This window comes from Scyliorhinus torazame, chromosome 8, assembly GCF_047496885.1.
Source record: "Scyliorhinus torazame isolate Kashiwa2021f chromosome 8, sScyTor2.1, whole genome shotgun sequence".
NCBI lineage: Eukaryota > Metazoa > Chordata > Chondrichthyes > Carcharhiniformes > Scyliorhinidae > Scyliorhinus > Scyliorhinus torazame.
In genome coordinates this window covers 175,749,241-175,772,641 of record NC_092714.1, presented here as the reverse complement: position 1 = coordinate 175,772,641, position 23,401 = coordinate 175,749,241, and the positions used below count along the sequence as shown (strand labels likewise).

Sequence of the window (23,401 nt, the reverse complement as noted above, 5' to 3'; positions counted from 1 at the left end):
TCCTCAACAATCCCTCCTCCGGCACCTCCGCATACCTCCTGTCTACCGTCACCATCTTCCTCACCAGCCTCTCCCTCTCCCTCTGCTCTCTCCTCTCCTTGTGGGCCCTAATGGAGATCAGCTCTCCCCTAATCACCGCCTTCAGCACCTCCCATACCATCCCCACTCTGACCTCCCCGTTATCGTTGGCCTCCAGGTATCCCTCTATACTTCCTCGGACCCGCTCACTCACCACCTCGTCCGCCAACAACCCCACCTCCAAGCGCCACAACGGGCGCTGGTCCCTCTCCTCCCCCAGCTCTAGGTCTACCCAATGTGGGGCGTGATAGTACTCGGTATCCTCTACTCTCGCTATCAGCGTCCTACTCATAGTAAAGAAGTCGATCCGGGAATAAGCCTTATGAACATGCGAGAAGAATGAAAATTCCCTAGCCCCCAGCCTTGCAAATCTCCAAGGGTCCACCCCTCCCATCTGGTCCATAAACCCCCTCAGCACCTTAGCCGCCGCCGGCTTCCTACCCGTCCTAGACCTGGAGCGATCCAGTGCCGGATCCAACATCGTGTTAAAGTCCGGGGGGGGCCCCCATTATCAGCCCCCCCAAACTTCCAAGTCCGGGATCCGACCCAACATGCGCCGCATAAAACCCGCATCATCCCAGTTCGGGGCATACACATTGACCAGCACCACCCTCTCCCCATGCAGCGCATCGTCCCAGTTCGGGGCATACACATTGACCAGCACCACCCTCTCCCCTTGCAGCGCATCGTCCCAGTTCGGGGCATACACATTGACCAGCACCACCCTCTCCCGTTGCAGCTTACCACTTACCATTACGTACCTGCCACCATTGTCTCTCACAATGCTCGACGCCTCGAACGACCCCCTCTTTCCCACCAAGATCGCCACCCCCCGATTTTTGGCATCCAACCCTGAGTGAAACACCTGACCTACCCACCCTTCCTCAATCTTACCTGGTCTGCCACCTTCAGGTATGTCTCCTGGAGCATGACCACATCCGCCTTCAGCCCCTTCAGGTGCGCGAACACCCGGGCCCGCTTGACCGGCCTGTTCAGTCCCCTTACATTCCAGGTTATCAGCCAGATCAGGGTGCTACCCGCCCCCTCCCCCGCCGACTAGCCATATCCCCTCCTCGGCCAGCCACGCGCCCGCACCCCACGCCCGGCCAGTTCCCCACGGCGGCAGATCCCTGTCCCAATCCCCTCTACTCGCTCCAGCTCCCCCTTGACCATAGCAGCAGTAACCAGGTCTTCTCCCCCCCAGCAACTAGGATCCCTCCTAGCTGCTTTACTCCCCCCATTGCACTCCCGCAAGTCAGCTGACTCCTGACCCCGGCTACTCCCGCCTCTCCTTCGACTCCTCCCATTGTGGGACATACCCTCCTCCTCCATTACCCATCCACAGGCTCTCCGCCTCCCCTTCCATCCCAAGTGCGGGAAACAACCCTCGCTTCCCCGCCCCGGCCCCGCTCCTCCAGCCTTCAGCGCGGGAAAAAGCCCTTGGGCCTCCTCGCCAGCACTCTATGGGCCCCTTTCAGCTCCAGGGGCCTCTGGAAGGACCCCGCTCCCATCACCGAGTTTAGCACGGTGACCACATAGGCCCCCACGTCCGACCCCTCCAGCCCCTCCGGGAGGCCCAGAATCCGCAAATTCTTCCACCTCGACTGATTCTCCATCTCCTCGAACCGTTCCTGCCATTTCTTGTGGAGCGCCTCGTGCGCCTCCACCTTTACCGCAAGGCCTAAGATCTCGTCCTCGCTGTCGGAGATCTTTTGTCGGACCTCGCGGATCGCCACCCCCTGGGCCGCCTGGGTCTCCAGCAGCTTGTCGATAGAAGCCTTCATCGGCTCCAGCAGGTCCGCTTTAATCTCCCTGAAGCAGCGCTGGATAACCTCCTGCTGCTCCTGCGCCCACTGCATCCACGCTGCCTGGTCCCCGCCCGCAGCCATTTTGCTCTTTTTCCCTCGCACCTTGTTTAGGTTCACCACCACTTTTTTAGTCACCCCGCTCCTGGTCCAAGCCATACACTGTCGGGGAACTATTGCAATCTCCTTCCCACACCGGGAAACGTCGAAAAAATGCCGTTGGGGGCCCTGAAAAGAGACCAAAAGTCAGTTTTTAGCGGGAGCTGCCGAATGTGCGACTTAGCTCCGCATAGCCGCAACTGGAAGTCCGCAGATTTCCTCCCCTGAAGGACAGTAGTGAACCAGATGGGGTTTCGCAACAATCGACAGTTTCATGCTCATCATTACTGAGACCAGCTTTCAGTTTCTGATTTTTATTAATTGAATTTAAATTCCACCGGCTGCCTGGTGGGATTTGAACCCATGCCTCCAAAGCATTAGCCCGGGCATCTGGATTACTAGTCCAGTGACATTACCACTGCCACCATCCACACCCCACCGCCAACGCCTCCCTAAATCATTTTGAATGTCTCAGATCACTCTTCGTTTTTCTAAACTCCAGAAAATATAAGAATACTTTGCCATTTCAGTCCTGCTGTAAATCTGTGCTTCACACTGTCCAGAGTCAGTATCGCTCCTCTAAGATGTGCTGCTAGCACTGAATAATAATAATCGCTTATTGTCACAAGTAGGCTTCAATGAAGTTACTGTGAAAAGCCCCTAGTCGCCACATTCCGGCGCCTGTTCGGCGAGGTCGGTAGGGGAATTGAACCTGCGCTGCTGCCTTGTTCTGCATTACAAGTCAGCTGTTTAGCCCGCTGTGCTAAACCAGCCACTGGTGTTCCAGTTAATGTCTGACCAAGCCCCTGGAAAATTTATTCCAGTATTCTTGAGGCAAAGGCCAACAGGCATTAACCATTTTGATTTTTTTTAAAAATCTGCACTAGTCTTCCAGTAGTTGTGTACATTAAAACATGCACCCCTTTCCTCCTCCTCAGTTCTTAGACTCTCAGCATTAAGAAAATATTCCAATTTATCTTTTTGGGGATTTAAAGTGGTTGGCCTCACACTTCCCTACATTGGACTCAATCTGCCACAGCTTTGTCCAAGAGCTTAGTCTGTCTGTGTCCCATCTTCAGAATATTATGTGCCTCCTAGCTTTGTGTCACCTGCAAGACTAGAACAATCTCAGTCATCACATCTGCAGGCATGGCTGGTATGTCACATTTGTGCAGATTTCAATGAGCTTGAGGCCAAGCTCCTTCACTGTTACTGGGTTAAAAGACTGGAATTCTCTCTCTGACAGCACTGGGGGTGTACCAACACCACAAGGACTGCAGCAGTTTAAGAAGGCAGCTCACCACCACCACCTAGATGGGCAATAAATGCTGGCCTAGCCAGTGATGCCTCTGTCCTGTGAACGGATTTTTAAAAAATATAGCGGGAGCGTTACTTCTCATTTAATCTGCATTGCACCTGATTTCGGAGTGTTTGATGCAGACACTGAATGGTAATTTTAAAAAGTGCTCAAGCACCCAGCATTGACATGCCTCCCCTTTTATTTCTGCTTTGTTAAGTGTATTTTATATAAGGTATTGCTGGAGGCGAATGAGTTAAGAATTGGTGGCATCATAAGTAAAAGAGATTTATGGAACTGGCCTTTATTACCTTGACTGTACAATCCCAAAAGCACTGTTATATAATGTAAGTACAAGTTAATGCTTTTAGGTTCTCTCAGTTCTGCAGTTTACATTGCTTTATGGTAAGGGAAAGATAGGCCAAGTATTAAATATGTGTGTAAGATTTCATTATTCCCCTGTTGCTAATTTTCTCCTTTGGTTCAATTGCTCTGTTTTATTACCTTTGCTCTCGAGTCGCCAGGTATCCTTAAGATACCGCCATGAGGTTCAAGTCCGAGTAATGATCAATAACCCAGTACACCGATTAGTAAGATTTAAATCAAAGCACATTTATTGTACACAGTAATCACTACTCATGCACAAATTCTACGTCTAAGCTACTTCTACAACTAACAGGCCTATACTTAACTTTGAACTGGCCCACCAGGTCAGGGAAACAAATGGCCTTTCGTTCGGGTTCTGAGTCTGCGGGATTCAAAGTTGGTACAGATTGGTAGCTGGGAGCGCCTATCTCGTAGCGAGCGTTGAATTAAGACCTACGAGTTTGATGATCACTGGAGTCACTGCACCGGTCACGGTCAATGTTGGTTCCTTTTGCTGGGTGACCCGGGCAGGAAGAAGAGAGCGGTGAAGAGAGGTGACGAGTGAAGAAGAGAGCGATTTGAACTTGGGGCTCAACTGTTATAGTCCCCAGGGGCTTCCCGCCTTTCGGGGCGGACCCTGTACCTGGTCCCAAGTGATTGGACTTTGTCCCAATCGCTTGGTTCGATTTTCTCCAATACTGGAGTGGTTCCCTGATCGATGGGTGGTCTTGAGGTGCTCGTTCACCTCCTTTGTTTTGGCCCCTGTTGGCGCCGAGGAGTCTGGCTTTGCTTTGTGTGTCAAAATGTTACTTATTGTTCCCGGGGATTGCTCATCAGTATGCAGATGGCTGTTCACTTTGTAATGCTGATGGTCGCTGGTATGTTGTCTGGTTTTTGCAGAGGTAAAATACACAGCAAACCTGCAGCTGCTGGTTTTTGTCTTGTTGGCTTACTTTCCCATCAGCCTTTGCCATTCGCCATTTTGAATCGGGAGTTGGCCAATTTAAGTGGCTACATCCCAGAGTTCTAATTATTATTAACTGTATGCTATCTTGTATATACTGACAAGATGTTTACTTAAGATAAACTGTGTTGCTTAAGCACAGAGTTGAGAGGCAAAGGAGTCATCATAGAATTTACAGTGCAGAAGGAGGCCATTCAGCCCATCGAGTCTGCACTGGCTCTTAGAAAGAGCACCCTACCCAAGCCCACACCTCCACCCTATCCCCATTACCCAGTAACCCCTCCTATCCCCATTACCCAGTAACCCCACCCAACACTTAAGGGCAATTTTGGACACTAAGGACAATTTAGCATGGCCAATCCACCTAACCCGCACATCTTTGGACTGTGGGAGGAAACCGGAGCACCCGGAGGAAACCCACGCACACACGGGGAGAACGTGCAGACTCCACACAGACAGTGACCCAAGCCAGGAATCGAACCTGGGACCCTGGAGCTGTGAAGCAATTGTGCTAACCACAATGCTACCGTGCTGCCCATAATGCATTACTATTTCTGCTAAGGTGGAGGAGCTATGTCCCTTTAAGATCACAATGAAGGCTTTCATCGTTTGATGAGGGAGTTGTGCATAGTGGAAAAATTGTCCATGTCAGGCACGAGTTCAAGAATCTGGTGTTAAGTAACTGCCTTTCTTTGCTGTCTTTTAAAATGCTTTTTAAAAATCTATAATGAGGTATGACAGATGAGCACTGGATGCATGATTATGTTTGGATATCTAATAACAGCAGAAAAGTGTATTCCAAGGCAGCAACTAATGTTCACCAATGGCTTGGTGAATGTCCATGAAGCATATTAGACAGGCAGTGGCCACTTAAGTGAGCCTTTCTGCCTCTTGATAGTAGGAGCAAATGACAACAGTATATTGCAGTCAGTGTACTGAGAATAATCTTTATTGTCGCAAGTAGGCTTACATTAGCACTGCAATGAGTATTTAATCACATCAATATTCACAACACTGATACCATTTGTTCCTCAAAAATGCAGAGCTAAAATGGGTGACCTTCAAAACTGTCTGTTGCCACCATATCCACTCTTTTCACACACTCTTAATACCTCCACCCCAATCTCTGTCTCTCAAACTCCCTCTTTTTAATTTGTATCATTCTCCCCTCTTACTCTCCATGTTTGTCTCTCTCTCTCCCCCTCCCTCCACTCACTTGTGCCCTATCCCCACAGTCAGGCATCATTCCTCCCTTCACCTACCCCCTTCTCGTAGCCTCCATTGCTCATATCATTGACTGTAAATGTCATTAAAATTTAGCTTGATAAATAATATAAAATGTCTCAAGTTTTGCGTTTATTGGGATTTATATGCAAATTTCTACCCGTGTCACTTTTGTAAAATATTGCAGCCCATATTCAGTCTTCTCAACTTGCTGCTGTTGAGCTCTCAGCCTTTTCTAGTTGAGAATTCCTAGCTTGCAAGCTGGGAATCCTGGGCAGGCACATCTAAGTGAAAATGGATTCTGGCTGGTGCACAGCATGGCCATCTGTAGGACCGTCAGGCTGGGCTCCCTCTGAACACCACATTGAAGTGTGTGAAATCCTCCAGACTCCTCATTTCCTGCTGCAACAGACCTCCTTCATGTGAAATACATTAGCAGTAGCTACTCAGTGTGCTGGACTACAAAAGGTTGACGATGATTAAATGCTTAACCTCTTTTCTCTAATTTTTTACAGTGGAAAGAGGCAAAACTAGATGATTTAATGGACTCCAAGCTGCGGTGTGTCTTTGAGCTACCCTCTGAGAATGAGAAAACAGTAAGTTTAAAAGAGTCTTGTCTGAAAGTGAGGGAGGGGCCCCAGCCCTGATGATTTTCCCATTGAGAAGAATGGGGATGTTCAGCACCCATTGATCACATGATACTGATTGACTGTGGAATCTTTGTGAAGCAGCCAGGAAGTAGCAGCAAACATTTTATGTTAGGGCAATTAGACACCTAATCAAATCATAGCTCAGTCTAATTTAAACAACAGTTACTTTGAAGGTTGCAGTTTCATGGAAATGGCAGAAAACTTACTAACGTAGAGTCAAGTAAATGTGCAAACTTTCACAGCTTCTCACTGCTCGCTTTTGTACCGGTTAATCTATCAAATTTGAGCATTGTCAGGATCAGATTTTGCTTTGGTACATTGTTTCTTGTTGGCCTTGCTATTGTGCCTTCATCCACCTTTAATAACTTTGACCGCCTGTGGAGTACAAGTACTTAGTGGACATTGGCCATTGACACTTGGCCCAGGTAGATTTCTATGACCGTGTCTGTTTTAATAATTGGAGGCTCCTGTATATTCACTGTAATGTCACATGCTGCCATTGCCAGCAGAATTTCACAGAAACCTGACACTTCATGTATTTATTTTCTGTCATAAATTTGAATGACTTTCCTAAATGTGCTTTCGACGCGCAAGTAGTTGTAATGCATTATTTCATTTTGAAAAGCAATGCGATTAAAATATTGCGATTGGCCTTAATGTACAAAATAGGAACAAGAATAGGCCTTATCGTTCCTCGAGCTGGTTTTGCTATTCAATAATATTTGATCATATTTTTGCCTCAACTGTACTTTTGCTGCCTGTGCCCTGTCCCACATTCGCCGCCCCCCACCATCCTGCCAAGCTTTCACATAAATCTTTTGGATTTCAACAAGATCCCCCTCACATTCCTTCAAACTGCAATAGTATAGTCCTACTTGGTCAACCTTTCCTCATAAGACACCCCCTTTCCTATCCCAGGAATTAACCTTGTGAAGCTTCTCTGAACTGCTCCCAATTGCAAGGATATTCCTCTTAGGAGGCCAAAACTGTATGCAATGCTCTAGATGTGGTCTTAGTAATGCCCTGTAAAGTTGTAACAAGACTTTTCTGTTCTTATATTCCATCTTGCTTGCAGTAACGGTCAACATTCCATTTGCCTTCCCAATTATTTGCTGTACATATGTGCTAGTTTTTGGTGATTTATGTACAAGGCCACCCACTTCCCTCTGAATGGAGCATTCTGCCGCCCCTCTCGAAATGATATTTTGTTTTTCTATTTTTCCCACCAAAGTAGACTGCCTCACATTTTCCTACATTATACTCCATTTTTCAAATTTTTGCACGCTTACTTAACCATTTTGCAAAATGTGTTTTACATCCTCCTCACAATTTGCTTTCCTACCTACCTTTGTATCGTAGGCAAATTTGGCTGCAATACACTCGGTCCCTTCACCCAAGCTATTGATATAGATTGTGAATAGTTGAGAAACAAACATTGATCCTGCGACACTCCACTAGTTACAGTTTGCTAAATTGAAAATTACCCATTTATCCCGACTATGTTTCCTATTAGTCAGTTATCTATAAATATATTCTACCATGAATCCTTATCTTGTGCAATAACCTTTCTTTTATGTGGCTCGATATCAAATCTCTTTGGGAATGCAAAGACTTGTAAATGGGGGATAAACCTTTTCCCATTGTTCAGGCTTCCATTCTGGTTCCCACTTGAAGGAGTTTGGGGAAAGACCAGGCGAGTGGGACTAATTGCATAGCTCAGCCTAGGAACCAGCGAAGGCATGAAGGGCTGAATGACCTTTTGAGCTGCAAGATTCTGTGAAAATTTATCAAAAGTGCCTACAATTCATCCAAGCTGTAAAAGGAGGGCCCTTGTCTGGAACTGACCCTGTGAATTGCTTCTCTTCGACACAGTGATAATTTAATGGGCATTTTATTCTTGCAGTATCAGTGATAGAGGTGGAGACAGCCAATGAGTGATATTTGTCTCAGAGTTTAAAGGACCAGAGGTGCTATACTACTGAATGTTTAACTCTTCACCGTTTTCTCTTAATGTTCCAGTGGCGTCCAGTACACAAAAAGAGAAATGTAAGGGTACTGATATAAACTTTCATGATTATGAGATTAATGTTGTTTTGGACTGATCACTATGTCCTAACCAGTTCTCAGGTGTAGTGATGACATGATACATAATGTAACCTGTGCTATGGTATTCCCCTGTAAACATACACTGACCTCAGTCCATTAATACAACTGTTCACATCGTTGGTCCAGTGCCACGGTTCAATGGTGTGAATCCATTGAAAAAACTGTCCTTGATATCATGTTTCTCCCAGACCTGTACCTCTAGCCTAGTTTAAAGAATCGAATAATATAAACCCGACATGTGATATTAGTATATGTTAGTGAGACTCCCATTGGAGTCCATTAAATGGTGATTCCCTTCACCGGCAATCCTTATCAGACTTGACCATTTTGGATGTCCCTGGGGTTCCATTCACTTCCGGTGGGATATTGATCGATGTATAAATCCTTTTCCTTTTCTTGTCCGCCAGGAACAGGGTATAAGGGAGAGGTCATCCCAGTTTCCACTCCATGGATGCAATTACTCTTCCTGCCATATTCTTTTCTCTGCTCACGTGAAAGATTCCCAGCCTCTGGAGCTGCCCACAGTGGAAATCAGGAGTTCAGTGTAGGAGCACAGCAGGCACTGACCGACCGCAATTTTTGTCATTGTGTGTTGCAGCATTCCTGAAAGTGGGTCCTCGCGGCTCAGAGTTGATATACAACATGCTGTGAATTGTGTGAGGGTTTCCATTACTCCATGTTGATAATGTGCGGTGTACTCTACAACGTGAGGCATCATAACTCTGTGATACATCACCCCTCTCAGTCACCCATCCCCATCAAAACCTGGTGATCTGCAATGTGTTACAAAAATAAATACCAGAACTACCATGACTGGGCATCTCTGACAATTTACACTAGCCCCATTTTATTTGATATGACATATTACAGCGCACATGATCAGGGGAAGTACAATATTTTAAATATTATACTTCTTGACGCATTAGGTTTGTTCTTGCAACAGTAATTGAAATGTTCAAGCATTATCATGGCATCCCTACCCTTGACATAATGTATCTGTGCATGTGAAAAGTACTATCTGTTCAAGGTCCATGCCAGATACCTTGTGTACTAAATGAGTGCTTGTGCGCACTTCAGTGTGTGTGTGTGTGTGTGAAGACTCATTAAAATGAGTTTTAAGTGATTTGTAGTAATACCCATAAGGCATGTGACCTACCTGAAAACTAAACAGTGTACCCGTTCCAAACTAAAAGCTCTGTGATTGCCCTTAGCCAAGGCAGCACAAAATAAATCAGCCGAGCATTCACCACCTCCCAAGTTCTCCTCCTGCAATTCTGTTTACAAAATAGCTTTTTGTTTTCCCAAAATAAAAACTGCAAATGCTGGAAAAACACGACTGGTCAGCCAGTGGCTGTTAACACACCCCAGTGAGAGATCCAATACTTTAGTCTGTTTTTTCACCTTTCGCATCTGAACTGCATCTGCTCTCCATTTCTGGCCCCTCCCTTTATTGAGATTTCTTTATATTATTTAATAATACAATGGGGCAATGAGAAGGAATGAGTTGCACCCCATAGGGATCCCTCACCCTTCAAAGAAACTTGCTCCAGTTGTTGATGATTTTTCATTGACACTGATTCCGTTCTTTGTATTGAAATGTTATACCAGTCGCTGAAATCCCTACGATACCTGAATGGAATGCAACGCACTCTTTTTGCTCCTGGGTCCAGACAAAAGAAACAAAGTGAGACGAGAATTCTTAGTCCGAGAGCATTATTCTCTGAGCAGTGACTGAACAATATCTGACTGCTTCTTCTCACCCCCGTCACCTTTCTCAAGAGGCCATGCACTGTCAGATACAGCAAGTGCCAATATTTGGAGCCCAGGATCCTCATTATTCAGTTCCTGTCCTGAGAACAGTCCATACCTAGACGGGATGGAAGGGAACTTCCTATCCCGCAACTCAATGGAAGAAATAACTTGTTTTTTTGAATAGCAGCCTTTCACATTCTCATGACACCCCAAAGTACTTTACAGCCAGTACATTCTTATTTTGGGTGTAGATTTGTAGCCAGAGTAGGCAACACAAATATGGCAAAAATTCCCCAAACAACAGCTGTTAAATTGTTTCTGATGTTGGCTAAGGAGTAAACATAAAGCAGGAGAGCTCCCCTGCTTTGGGATCTCTTGTGTCCACAGGACCTTAGCTTGACATCTCATCTAGAAGATGGCACCTTCAACAATGTAGCACTCGAGAGTGTTGGCCAAGATTGTGTCCTAAAGGAGGGCTTGAACCCATGACACCCTCACTCTGAGGTGAGACTACTACTACTGATCCAAACTGACCAAGAGCAAAAATCCCAGTCTCCTGTGTCACTAACCTGTAACAGAACTGACACCTAGGTTCATAATTCTAATCCAAATAATTTTAGATGGGTTTAAATTTGAAAGCGGCGTTTTTTTACTTATTAAGTTTCTCTGAATTTCTGCAGCATGAGCTGGAGATGAATAAAGTCACTTCCACTTCACTGAAAACAGAAACCTCCATGATGACAAAATCAACCAGCTCTTCCTTGGATGATTTAGACTTGAGGAAAGTGATGGATGACTGCAGGATACTTAAGTCAGAGGTTCAGAGACTTCGTGAGGAGAACAAACAGTTAAAGGTGAGGCTTCCCGAAAACAGAAAGAAGGAGCTTGCATTTACAACCTCAGAACATCCCAAAGTACTTTACAACTTCTGAAGTACTTTGGAACTGCAATTGCTGTTGTAAGATAGGAAACCTGGGAACCAATCTACACATAGCAAGATCATCTGGTTATTGCCAATGACCGAGGGCTAATGTTTCGCCAAGACAACATGGCAAATTCCCCAGCACTTCAAAATAGTGCCACTTTAATACCCATCTGAGAGGGATTGGTTTCTTAGGAACATCCAGCTCAAATTTCCTCAATTCCTAGGTGTGCAGGCTGGAGTAGCTGGCAGTTGACAAGATGAAAGTGCAGGGTGCTTTCAAGAGTGGCTGTTGCAACATAGCACAAGAAGTCAAGAGATAGAGGCAGGAGTAAGCCATGTGGTCCCTCAAGCCTGTTCAACCAATTGGACTTCAACTCCACTTTCCCACCAAAAGCCCATATCCTTCAGTTCCCTGACGCACCAAAATTCTGTCCATCACAGCTTTAAATCCATTCAACAATCTGGGATTAATGTGAACTCTAATTTCTCCTCTCTCCACCCCTAAACAAAAAGGTGTTTTTTTAATATATATTTTTTAATTCATTAAAAAAAATTTGTTTACAACAAACACAACAAAGTAACAAAAAAGTCAGTGCAAAACAGTTCCAGAACAGAGCAAGAGTTATAGCAAACACCGGAACAAGCAAGACAGGATAAATTCAGAACAGTATACTTAAGGAACCGGTGCCTCTAGTTTATATAACAAATCAATTCAACAACAGATTAACACATTGAATGGGGGAAAACAAAATTAGTTCAGCACGCAAGCCGTTATGTATTGCAATATCAACTAACAAAATGAAATAGCTCATGGAAAACCTAACAGGAGTAAGTCAGCCAAGGTGGAACCTATGAATTTAAGATAGGGATCTGTTATGACGCCTGGTCAGATTCCAACAGTGGCTAAGATACTGGACCCGAACTGCAATGTTTTTTTCAATTTTAAGACTGGAAAGATCGATTTGTTCCAGGGTAATTGCATGAGAAATAATTGTTGGTTATTTTTACAAACAAAACTTTATTAAAATAAAAGAAAACCAATATTTAAACTTTTCAAATTCGAATTTAACAAGAACAGCTTGTATGTATCTCTTACAAATGATTTCCCATTAAACAGCACGTAAAATGAACATGCAGCTCTCAACTCCACTTATGCAGGCAGGCAAAAATGATTCTTGCATTGATAGAACATAGTTCTGCTGTTAGTGCATCTCCGTCACATCCCTTTCCAAAAGCCCGTCTCTGTGGTAGCTTTTTATGGCCTCCCCCCGCGTGATCTTGTGCTGCCTCCCCCCACACTCCTGCCCTGATATTAGGGAATCTTTTTGAATCATAGAATCCCTACAGTGCAGAAGGAGGCCATTTGGCCCATCATGGGCTGCACGGTAGCACACTGGACTAAATCGCTGGCTTTTAAAGCAGACTAAGGCAGGCCAGCAGCACGGTTTGATTCCCGTACCAGCCTCCCCGAACAGGCGCCGGAATGTGGCGACTAGGGGCGTTTCACAGTAACTTCATTGAAGCCTATTTGTGACAATAAGTGATTTTAATTTCATTCATAGTGGTTAGCACTGTTGCTTCACAGCTCCAGGGTTCAGGTTCGATTCCCGGCTTGGCTCACTGGCTGCAACGCCAGCATCTCCACATCTTGTCCCTCATGGTCTTGAAGGCCAAGAAAGCACTTGGACTATCATAAGACTTCACAGAGCCGTCGGATATAACTTTCAGGGTCACAGGATAAAGCATAACATAATTCACCCCAGTTGTCTTGAGTTGCCTTCGTACTTCATTGAAGCCTCAACACTTTAAAAAAATATATTTAGAGTACCCAATTATTTTTTTTGCAATTAAGGGGCAATTTAGTGTATCCAACCCACCTACCCTGCAGATCTTTGGTTTGTGGGGGTGAGACCCCCACAAACATGGGGAGAACATGCAAACTCTACACGGACCATGACCCGGGCCGGGATCAAACCCAGGTCCTCAGCGCCATGAGGCAGTAGTGCTAACCTCTGCGTCACGTACCGCCCCAGCCTCGACGCTTTATCTGTGTCACTGTTGAAAATTCCTGGAAGAAGGAAATGCTCGCACCCTCGTGGAGCCAGGTCCCACACCCCTCGCCATTCCAGGACCTTCTGGCGATATTCAAATTTGTGTAAGTGAACAATTATAGGCCTGGGGCGAAGATTATCCCTTGACCTTAATGACAGGATACAGGGTATCCTTTCCAATTTGAAACACCCAGCCTTAACATCCGCCTTAATAAAACGCGGTAGCCATTTCTCCCCCTCCAGCAGACCGACGACTTTCATAGACTTTCATAGAATTTACAGAGCAGAAGGAGGCCATTCGGCCCATCGAGTCTGCACCGGCTCTTGGAAAGAGCACCCTACCCAAGGTCAACACCGCCACCCTATCCCCATAACCCAGTAACCCCTCCCAACACTAAGGGCAATTTTGGACAGTAAGGGCAATTTATCATGGCCAATCCACCTAACCCGCACATCTTTGGACTGTGGGAGGAAACCGGAGCACCCGGAGGAAACCCACGCACACACGGGGAGGATGTGCAGACTCCGCACAGACAGTGACCCAAGCCAGAATCGAACCTGGGACCCTGGAGCTGTGAAGCAATTGTGCTATCCACAAGGCTACCGTGCTGCCCCACTTGGATATTTTTTCTTCGACCTCCATTCTCCAAATTTTCCAGGATTTCTGATATATCACATAGCTGGTTTTCCAAGGATTAAATTTGAGTTTCCGCCAAGGAAGCAACATGTTCGGCTTTCAGGATTCACTCCTCCATATTATCAAGCCCTTTATTAGTCTTCTGCAACTCGGTTTCATGAGCACATAGGCACACCGAACTTCTCGTCAGTAACACGGATAATGTCGCGAGTCATTTTCACCACGGGGTCGCGAAACTTCTCCGGGATCAGGCTGACATATTAAAAGGGCAGCTCCACTCCCGCTGAATCCCCCTATACCCCTTTATCACCGGATTTCTTGACATTTTTCAGTATATTCTTATCAATACGCATCCAGGGAGATAATATCAATTAGTAATTCAAAGATTAGGAGTGCCAAATAATCAAGATAAATTACTGATTATAAGCGGTAACGCCAGAGCCCGCAGGAAAGCGACTATTCCTGTGCCTACATCACATCCCCAGAAAGGTGATTTGTTTCCCTTTTCATAAGCGGTGGCGAGTTTCCCATCCTTCTGTCTTGGTGTGATCCAATCTTCTTTTAATAACCCCACAGCAAACTTGAGATAGGATAAACTCAGAGGGTTAGTTTATTTGCACACACTCAAAATGTAGGAGGAGGGTTCACAACATTGCCTCCACACTCAGGAAGTAAAAAGACAAATAGAAAAAGGAGGTTACAGTACAGAGATCACAGAAAAAATGAATAATTTTTCAGGTGGGTTCCAGAGTCCAGAATCAAAATCCAATTAGATATTCCTTCACGGAGGTGGGTGGGGTGATATCTGATGCTGTATAATTCACTTTTCTGGTGGTGTTGACTTCCCAAGATGAGATAGACACATACAGATGAATTAGTCTTGTAGGTGATTGAACAGAACTTCCAACAGAAACGGTGTGGGTGGGACCAAGTGGTCACCTCGAGCCAGAGCTCCTTCGGTGTGGCCTGCTAGAATATGGTAGACAGCAGACTGAGCTATGAAGTTCAGCAAGACTGTTACTGGTTCCACAAGCCAGAGGCCCATATCACATGACTCCCACCTCTCCATCTTTGACTAAAGATGTGTATCCATCCTCTGGATTCCAAAGAGTCCTAGTGATTAGCAATTGAAAGGGCAGTTGCAGGGCCTTTGTCTTAGCAGGCAATCCATTTCCTTCTGGCCACCCTTGGTTATTAAATGCGAGTGACCTTTGTAGTCTGCAGGGGGTTGTTAGTGGCTGCACTGCAACATGGCTTCTTTCGTTCAGAGGTCAGATACACACACAGATGCAGCCATTTTCTACGTCTTTGCCCAGTTTTGGAAATTGCGATGAGCACATCTACATTATATATATTTTATAAAAATAAATAATGCAAGGTCTTAGTCCCTCACAAAACTCCCTGGGGTCGCAAATTCCAGAGATTCATAACCCTTTGAGTGAAGAGATTTCTCCACATCTCAGTCCTAAATGATCACCTCCTTATCCTGATAACTGTGTCCCAGTATTCTGACTTTCCAGTCAGGGAAAACAACCTCTATGTCTATCCTGTCAAACCCCTTCCATAATCTCGAATGTTTTAATAAGATCATTGCTTATTCTTATAAACTCCAGAGAATATAAACCCAATTTACTTAGTCTCTCATCCTAGGGAGCAGCCTAGTGAATCTTTGCTGAAAGCAAGTATATCCTTTAAATATGAAGGTCAAAACTGCCCACAGTATTCGAGGTATGTTCTCACCTCACCCTGAACAATTGGAGCATGACCTATTTATTCATGTACCCCAATCCCCTTCCTAAAAAGGCCAACAGGCCACTTGTTTTCTTGATGTTCTTGCATGCTAACTTTGAGTTCCTTGTATGAGCACATGCAAATCTCTTTGAACATCACGTTTTAAAAACATATTCTGCTGTTCTATTCTTATGACCAAAGCGAATAACCTCATATTTCCCACATTATACTCATCCAGCCATTTTGTTGTTCACTCACTTAAGTTGTCTATATGTCTTTGTGGCCTCTTGTGCACTCCTCACAGCTTGCATTCCCATCTAACTTTCTATTGTCAGCAAAATTATTACTCTCTGCCCTCTGTCTAATTCATTAATATAGATTGTAACTTAATGAGGCCACAGCACTGATCCTTATGGTAATCTACTAGTCATAGTCTCCCTGCTTGAGAATGCCCATTTATGCCTACTCTTTGCTTCTTAGGACCATAGAAACCCCACAGTGCAGAAGAAGGCCTTTTGGCCGATCAAGTCTGCACCAACCCTATTAAAGAGCACTCTACACCACTCCCCTGCCCTATCCCCATAATACCCTAACCCCACCTAACATGCACATCCCTGGACACTGAGGGGTAATTTAGCATAACCAATCCACCTAACCTGCACATCTTTGGACTGTGGGAGAAAACCGGAGCACCCGGAGGAAACCCACACAGATACGAGGAGAACATATAAACTCCACACACAAACCCAAAGGCAGTGTGAGGTAGCAGCCCTTGCCCTTTAACCTATCCTCAATCCATGCTAAAATATTACCCTCAACTGCATGAGCCCTCACCTTGCCTAATAACCTTTTGTGCAGCACCTCAAATGCCATGAAAATCCAGGTATACAACATGTACGGGTTCCTTTTTATTTAGCTGACTAATTACATCCTCAAAAACCACTGATAAATTTGTCAAACAAGATTTCCCTTGTGTAAAACCATGCCGACTTGTTCCAATCATATAAGTGCTTTAATTGCATTAAGATTTGCTTGCCAGTAGATTCCAATACTTCCCAGATGACTGATATCAGGCTGGCCTGTAGTTCCCAATTTTGTCTCTCCCTTCCTGTTTGAATGGCAATGTTACATTTGCTAACTTTCAAACTGCAGGGACAGTTCAAAATGGAAAATCGCAGCCAGAGCATCCACAAACTCTGCAGTTATCTCTTTTCGAACCTAGAATGTAGGCAATCAGGTTTTAGAGATTTGTCGAATTTTATTCCCTTGCATTTCTCCAGTACTCTCTTTCTTGCTGATATAAGGTACCTTAAGTTTCGCACTCTCATTCGTCACTTGGTCATCCTCTATTTCTGGCATGCAACTTCATTTAAAAAAAACTTCTGATAGCACACATTCAGAATAATTTTTCAGCTCAGTTATATTAGAAGCGATAATGGTAGCGACCATGAAACTGGTTCCTTGAATCAAAAGCATTACCCATGACCACAGTATAGCTACACCACTCAAACTGGTTTATTGAGACACAATGATGTTTATGTTTAAAATACTGATTTTAAACCATAAGTTACATCTTAACGATTAACTTTTTATTCCCACAAAGAAAACACACCTCTTACTTGACTTAATTTTGTTTGAACTTTTTTCATGTTAATGCGATCCAACTGGGAAAGATTGGGAGCATCAAGTTGGAGACCCTTACACTCGCCAACTTATCACTGGAACTCCAGTCTGATTCCAATCATGGGTTGAAAGCCTCTGTGCTTTCACATGTGGAATTATTTTGGCAGTCTTGATCTATAGTGAGTGGGCATTAGCCCCACATGAGAAAAATGCCCCACTATTGACATTCACCTAATGAACGGTATGGGATGGCTAAAATATGAAATGAAGACAATGTCCCTCCGGGGCTCCCGGCTTGAAGCAGTGCTACATTATTGGGTTGTGTAGAGGGAGCTTTACTCTGTATATAATCCTGTGCTATACCTGTCTTCGGAGTGTTTGATAGGGTAGTGTAGAGGGAGCTTTACTCTGTACCTAACCCCATGCTGTACCTGTCCTGGAGTGTACCATGGGACAGCGTAGTGGGAGTGTTATTCTATATCTGATCCCGTTTTATACCTGCCTTGGGAGTGTTTGATGTGGACAATTTAAGGGAGCTTTACTCTGTTATCTAACCCTGTGCTGTACTGTCCTGGGACCTTTTGATAAAGACCGTGTAGGGGAATTATATCCTGTATTTAACCTGTGGTTTCCACCTCGATTAAAGAATCTGTTGAATCTTTCCTTGTACTGCAGGAGGATGACGGGGTTCGAATGAGGAGGATGCCTCAGTCTGGTAATCCTATGCCATCCAAGAACATTATGATGAAAGAAGAAGGACCTGCCACTCGGATGATCGCTGTGGTTGTCCTGTTCTTTATCCTGGGGACAATTGTAGGAAAGCTGGTGTTGTAGAGCAAAGCAGCATGCTGGTGATCTGTTAGCTTGGGTTGTTTTTTGTTTGATCTGCCATATCATGGGGTAGAAATGATTTCATGATCAAAAATTAAAATACATAAAAAAAACACTTTAATGTACAGCATCTCACAGGTTCTTGCCTTTCAGTTACCCCTTTGCACAAGTACAGTAAGATAATTGGGAGAAACCTTGTGTTAATTATAAAGTTGTACAGTAAGTTGCACGCGCAGAGTGCTCACGTTATTGGGTGGGCGGGGGGTGGGTGGGGGAATGAAGGAGGACATTTCGATGTGACGGCATATTCTAGGTGTAATTTTAATCATGTTAAATTCTGGTACCTGTCACAGGATTACCTCTTTTAAGTACACTAAATGAATGCTGGTGCTGCCTCTACCATCTGGTGTGTATAACTGGACTGGGTGGCTGGGAAGGTCGGGCTGCCAATGCCATGTAATACTTTAAAAAGAGCCCTTTCCTTCCCATCCCAAAAGGCAAAAGTGTTGAATAGTTTCTGTTGATGCAGTTTTTCAAAGTGGCCTGTGTCAGGGTTTAGAAAGAAAATACAATATATTAAAAAAAAATGGCTAGATCCATTTACTCCTTAACGTGTTGTCCCATGCTTTTATTTGACAAATAATAAAGGACCTCCTGTATTCCATTTCACACTTAATACAAGTAACTAAAGTCAAATACTGTTACCTGCTATTTGCTCAACCCACACTTGGGAGCTCGGTGGATTGACTGAATGGCCATTGCTGCTGAGAACCACATTGTGGGATAGTCGTCCCCACACATGCCTTAGGCACTACAGTGAAATTAGATATGTACTATCAGCTTTGATCATCCAATATTGGGCTACAGCAGTCAGGCAACTATTTTGTATATAATTAACTGTTTATCAGAGAGAATACAATGAATATTAGTAGTTAAATAGTCTATGCTGTAATGACCAATCCTGTTTGGCTATGTAGCATCTTAATAAAGCCCCAAATTTAATTGATTTTGCTTAATCTAATTATTTTCTGAAATTGCTTTTGCTTGTAACTGGAGGTTCTGTGAGCAGTTGTTTCTTGAGAGGTTAAATGGTCACTGCACCTGACTGGGGTCAGATATTTCAACAAATAATGCTACAACGTGAGATCAGTGTTGTCACTCTGTCTAGCATGACCATCCAACAGCAAGTCACCTGAATAATGTGCAGCTTCAAATACTCATTCCAGACAGAACCCAAGGTGCACATCAGTTTTACTGCAGGGTGATCCTTTTGCTCATCCACTTATCTGGATGAGTGCAGCTCCAGCAACACTCGAGCAGTTCAACACCATCCAGGACAAGGCAATCCACTTAATTCACTCGCTTCCTCCACCACTGACACACAGTGACAGCAGTGTGTACTATCTAGAAGATTAATTGCAGCAACTCACCAAGGCTCCTTCAACAGCACTGTCCAAACCTGCGACTGCTACTGCCTAGAAGGGTATGGGCAGCAGCTGCATGAGAACACCACCAGCTGCAAGTTCCTTTCCAAGCTGCACACTATTGTGACTTGGAAATATATCATTGTTCTTTCACTGTCACTGGGTCAAAATCCTGGAACTTCCTAACAGCACTGAGAGTGTACCGCTATGGGTTATCCGCTTTGGTAGCAAAAATAGGAAGACATTATTTGAATGGGTGTAAACTGAGAGAGGTGGATACTCAGTGCATCAGTCACTGAAAGTAAGCGCACAGGTACAGCAGGCAGTAAAGAAGGCAAATGGCAGCGAGAGGATTAGAGTACAGGAGAGGGATGTTTTACTGCAGTTGTATAGGGCATTAGTGAGGCCACACCTGGAGTATTGTGTGCAGTTTTGGTGTCCTTATCTGAGGAAGTATGTTCTTGCTATGGAGGGAATACAGCAAAGGTTTACCAGACTGATTTCTGGGATGGTGGGACTGTCATATGAGGAGAGACTATAGGATTATATTCATTTGAGTTTATAAGAGTGAGAGGGATTTCATAGAAACTTATAAAATTCTAACAGGATTAGACAGGATCGATTCAGAAAGAATGTTCCTGATGGTGGGGGAGTAGTCCAGAACTAGGGGTCATAGTTTGAGGATGAGGGGTAAACCTTTTAGGACTGAGGAGAAATTTCTTCACCCAGAGAGTCGTGAATCTGTGGAATTCACTACCACAGAAAGTAGTTGAGGCCAAAACGTTGTGTAAACTTCAAGAAGGAATTAGATATAGATCTTGGGGCTAAAGGGATATGGGTGGTGGAGGGGGGGGGTGGGGGTGGGTGGTGCGGTGGTGGATCAGGGTATTGAACTTCATGATCAACCATGATCATAATGAATGACAGAGCAGGCTCGAAGGGCCAAGTGGCCTCCAGCTTCTATTTTCGATGTACCTACACCCATGGACTGCAGCGGTTCAAAGAAGGCAGCTCTCACCTTTGCTTGAGGGCAATTGGGGATGGGAAATAAATGCTGACCGCCACATCCCACGAAAGAAAAAAAAGAAACATCTGTCACATAACCTACTCTCTGTGAAGCAATCTTTTAAAAAGTTGAAAAGCAGTTTGGAGTTATTCCGCAAGAGGTTGAATGATGACTGCAGTTGACTCCGATCAGATTTTGAGCCTGAAATTTACAGGCAGGTGCAATTGATGTTAGAAAGTTTCCTAAGTGCAGTTACTTGTGAATCTGCTGACTCCGAGGCACGTGTCCTCCTGAGTCAACGGGCCAGACATCAAAACTTCTCTTTAAAAATATCGAACCTCTGTTCATTGTAAATCCCGTACATAAATCCTGACAGACTCAACATATTGGTAACAATTTAATTTGAACCTGACTTGCAAATGATTGTGTCTGATCAGGTGGTTTTAGTGCAGAGAAACAAAATCTGATGACTAATAGAACAAGAAACGGCAAAGCTCTATGGAGGAACATTCATTAACAAAGATGGGATCAGCAATTACTGAACATTCACTGAAGGGTTCCGGCTTCTGAACCAACAAAGTTAATCAAAAGAGTATTTCAAGAGCATATACCAGTTGTAGCAAACTTGTTATTGATCGCTGGCCAATCAGTCTTCCTATTTCTGGAGGCCTAATCTTGAAAGTGCTGCGCATCATCAGACAAATGGAGATGGAAGCTGAATTAGTTGCCTGCTCAGAAAAAGGGCCACTAGGGACTGAAGGGAAGCAGTGAAAGAAGTGCATGGTTCCAGCGTAGGCTTTGAGGCCTCTTTCTGTGCTTAGATTTCTGGGACTATGAAAAAGGATGTGCTGTATCGGAGAGAGTGCATGATTCTGGGACTTGGTGCTTTAGTGTCGCAGAGCAAGTTCTGGAACTGGAGAAACGGTGACTGGTAATTCTGCTGTTTTACTGCAACTGAGGGTTCCAGACGCTTTCAAAGACAGGCTAATGTGCCTAGATATGGGTTTGCATACCACCACGGCAGCTGGTGGAGTTTAAGTTCAATTCGAACCATAAAATTATCATTAATTGTCGTAAAAGCCCATCTAGTTCACTGTTACCCTTTAGGGAAGGAAATCTGCTGTCCTTACCTGGTCTGGCAGACCCACAGCCTTAGATACCCCTCTGAAATGGCTACTCAGTTCAAAGGTAAGCAGATTATGGGCAATAAATGCTGGCCTTGCCAGTGACACCCACATCCCAAGAACAAATTTGAAGAGGAGACCAGGATTGGAGGAGTGATGGTAATCGAGAGTTGTTACAGCTGGAGCAAAAAATTGATCTTTTAAAATCGAGGCATTGCTGGAAGCAAATATAGATGAGCAGGACAGGTGGGTGAACGGGACTGGGTTGAGAGTTGGGGAGTAGAATTTTGAATGAGCTGAAGTGTACAGAGATAAACAACAGTTTAATGGATGTGGCTGAGCAAAGGTGCAGTGTAGTATTTATTGCTGATCCCTAATTGTACCTTAAGGTGGTGGTAAGCTCGCTGCTTGAACCTCTGTAGTCTATGTGGTGTTGGTACTTAGGCAGTGCTGTTAGGAAGGGAGTTCCAGAATTCTGACCCAGTGACTCATGCAATATAGGGACTCGGTTCATTTTGATCCTCTTTCCTGAATGGGATCTTTCACATCCATGGCGAGAGCACACAGCCTCGATTTGACTTCTCATCAGGGAGGAAGTTGCTAGAACGGGATGTTGAGCAACACATGACTTTCAGCAAAAGGAATTATAACATTGACATTGTCTTCTGACCATTCTTGTGCTCTTCAACAGCTTGAGAAAGGTAAGCAGAATGTTACAATGATACAAATTAATTTTTCTGTATTCCTGACACCATTTCCCATCTGCTTCTCCAGGAACTCCCAACGCTTCCCTCTGAGCAGGTGAGAGGATGACGTTTAGGTTTTGCACAAGCTATGACCAATATTCCCCCTCATGTCAGGAGCTTTAATTTCCTGTAACAAACGTTGCCCTGGGATGCAGCTACAACCAGATGTCAACAAGTGGGCAGGTCATAAGGTTTAACGAAACAAAGGAATTATGTACCATATAACGTTTTGGGGGGAGTTTTTAATCTGTGCCGGTAAGACTGTGAGGGAAATAGGAACAAGTGTCAGCATTCAGCCTCTTGATCTAATTGAATGAGGGGGCATGCGCATGTCTGACGTGCATGGCAACACCATTTATCTGTTGGTACATATATCTTGCTAATCAAGTAAAAAGTTAGCAATCTCAATCTTGAAAGTTTTTATTGACCCCAGGATTAGCAACATTTTGAGGAGAATTCCATATTTGCATATCTCCTTCACATCGCTCCTCAATGGCCTGGCTCTAAATTTAACATTTTGGCTCCTCATTCTAGATTCCCTCACCAGAGGAAATGATTTATTTTCATCTACACTATGAAATCCATTTATCGTTTTAAACACCTTGATTATATGAATGGAATACAAGCCAAAGTGATGCAACCTGTACTCCCTTTTATCATTTAGACACCAGTTTCCTGAATAAAATAACATTTGGTGAAGGTTGGCGGGGTGGAAAGGCAGCAAAAAAACCTCCTGGACCTTCGTCGCCAGTTCCTGAAGCCCATCAATGCAGCGAGAGGAAGGTGGTTGTGAGCAGCGTGTGAACACACCTTTGAAGGTGTGACTGACTCTTAACTTGCTTGACCTGATCAGATCATTAGATTCTTTGCAGCGCTATGCTGTGGGGTCATAGAGGTGTCACTGCCATAGTCACCAGCATCCACTCATTTCTGGGTACCTTTTTCGTCACCCTCGCTTTTCC

At 44.5% G+C, this 23,401-nt stretch overlaps 1 protein-coding gene across 7 annotated transcripts in view; it reads left to right on the top strand.

Moving 5' to 3' along the window:
• vapb (VAMP (vesicle-associated membrane protein)-associated protein B and C) overlaps positions 1-19,145 on the top strand; it is a 184,665-nt gene extending 165,520 nt beyond the window's left edge. For 4 of the 7 annotated variants that reach the window (XM_072514542.1, XM_072514543.1, XM_072514539.1 and 1 more), the window contains 4 exons: positions 6,349-6,429; positions 8,503-8,529; positions 11,022-11,195; positions 17,984-19,145. In XM_072514542.1, coding sequence (XP_072370643.1) covers positions 6,349-6,429; positions 8,503-8,529; positions 11,022-11,195; positions 17,984-18,142 — 441 coding nt within the window. In that variant the 3' untranslated portion in view covers positions 18,143-19,145. The remainder of the gene's footprint in view (positions 1-6,348; positions 6,430-8,502; positions 8,530-11,021; positions 11,196-17,983) is intronic. The other 3 variants (XM_072514544.1, XM_072514540.1, XM_072514545.1) reach the window with 2 other exon arrangements.
• Positions 19,146-23,401: the final 4,256 nt, after the last annotated feature.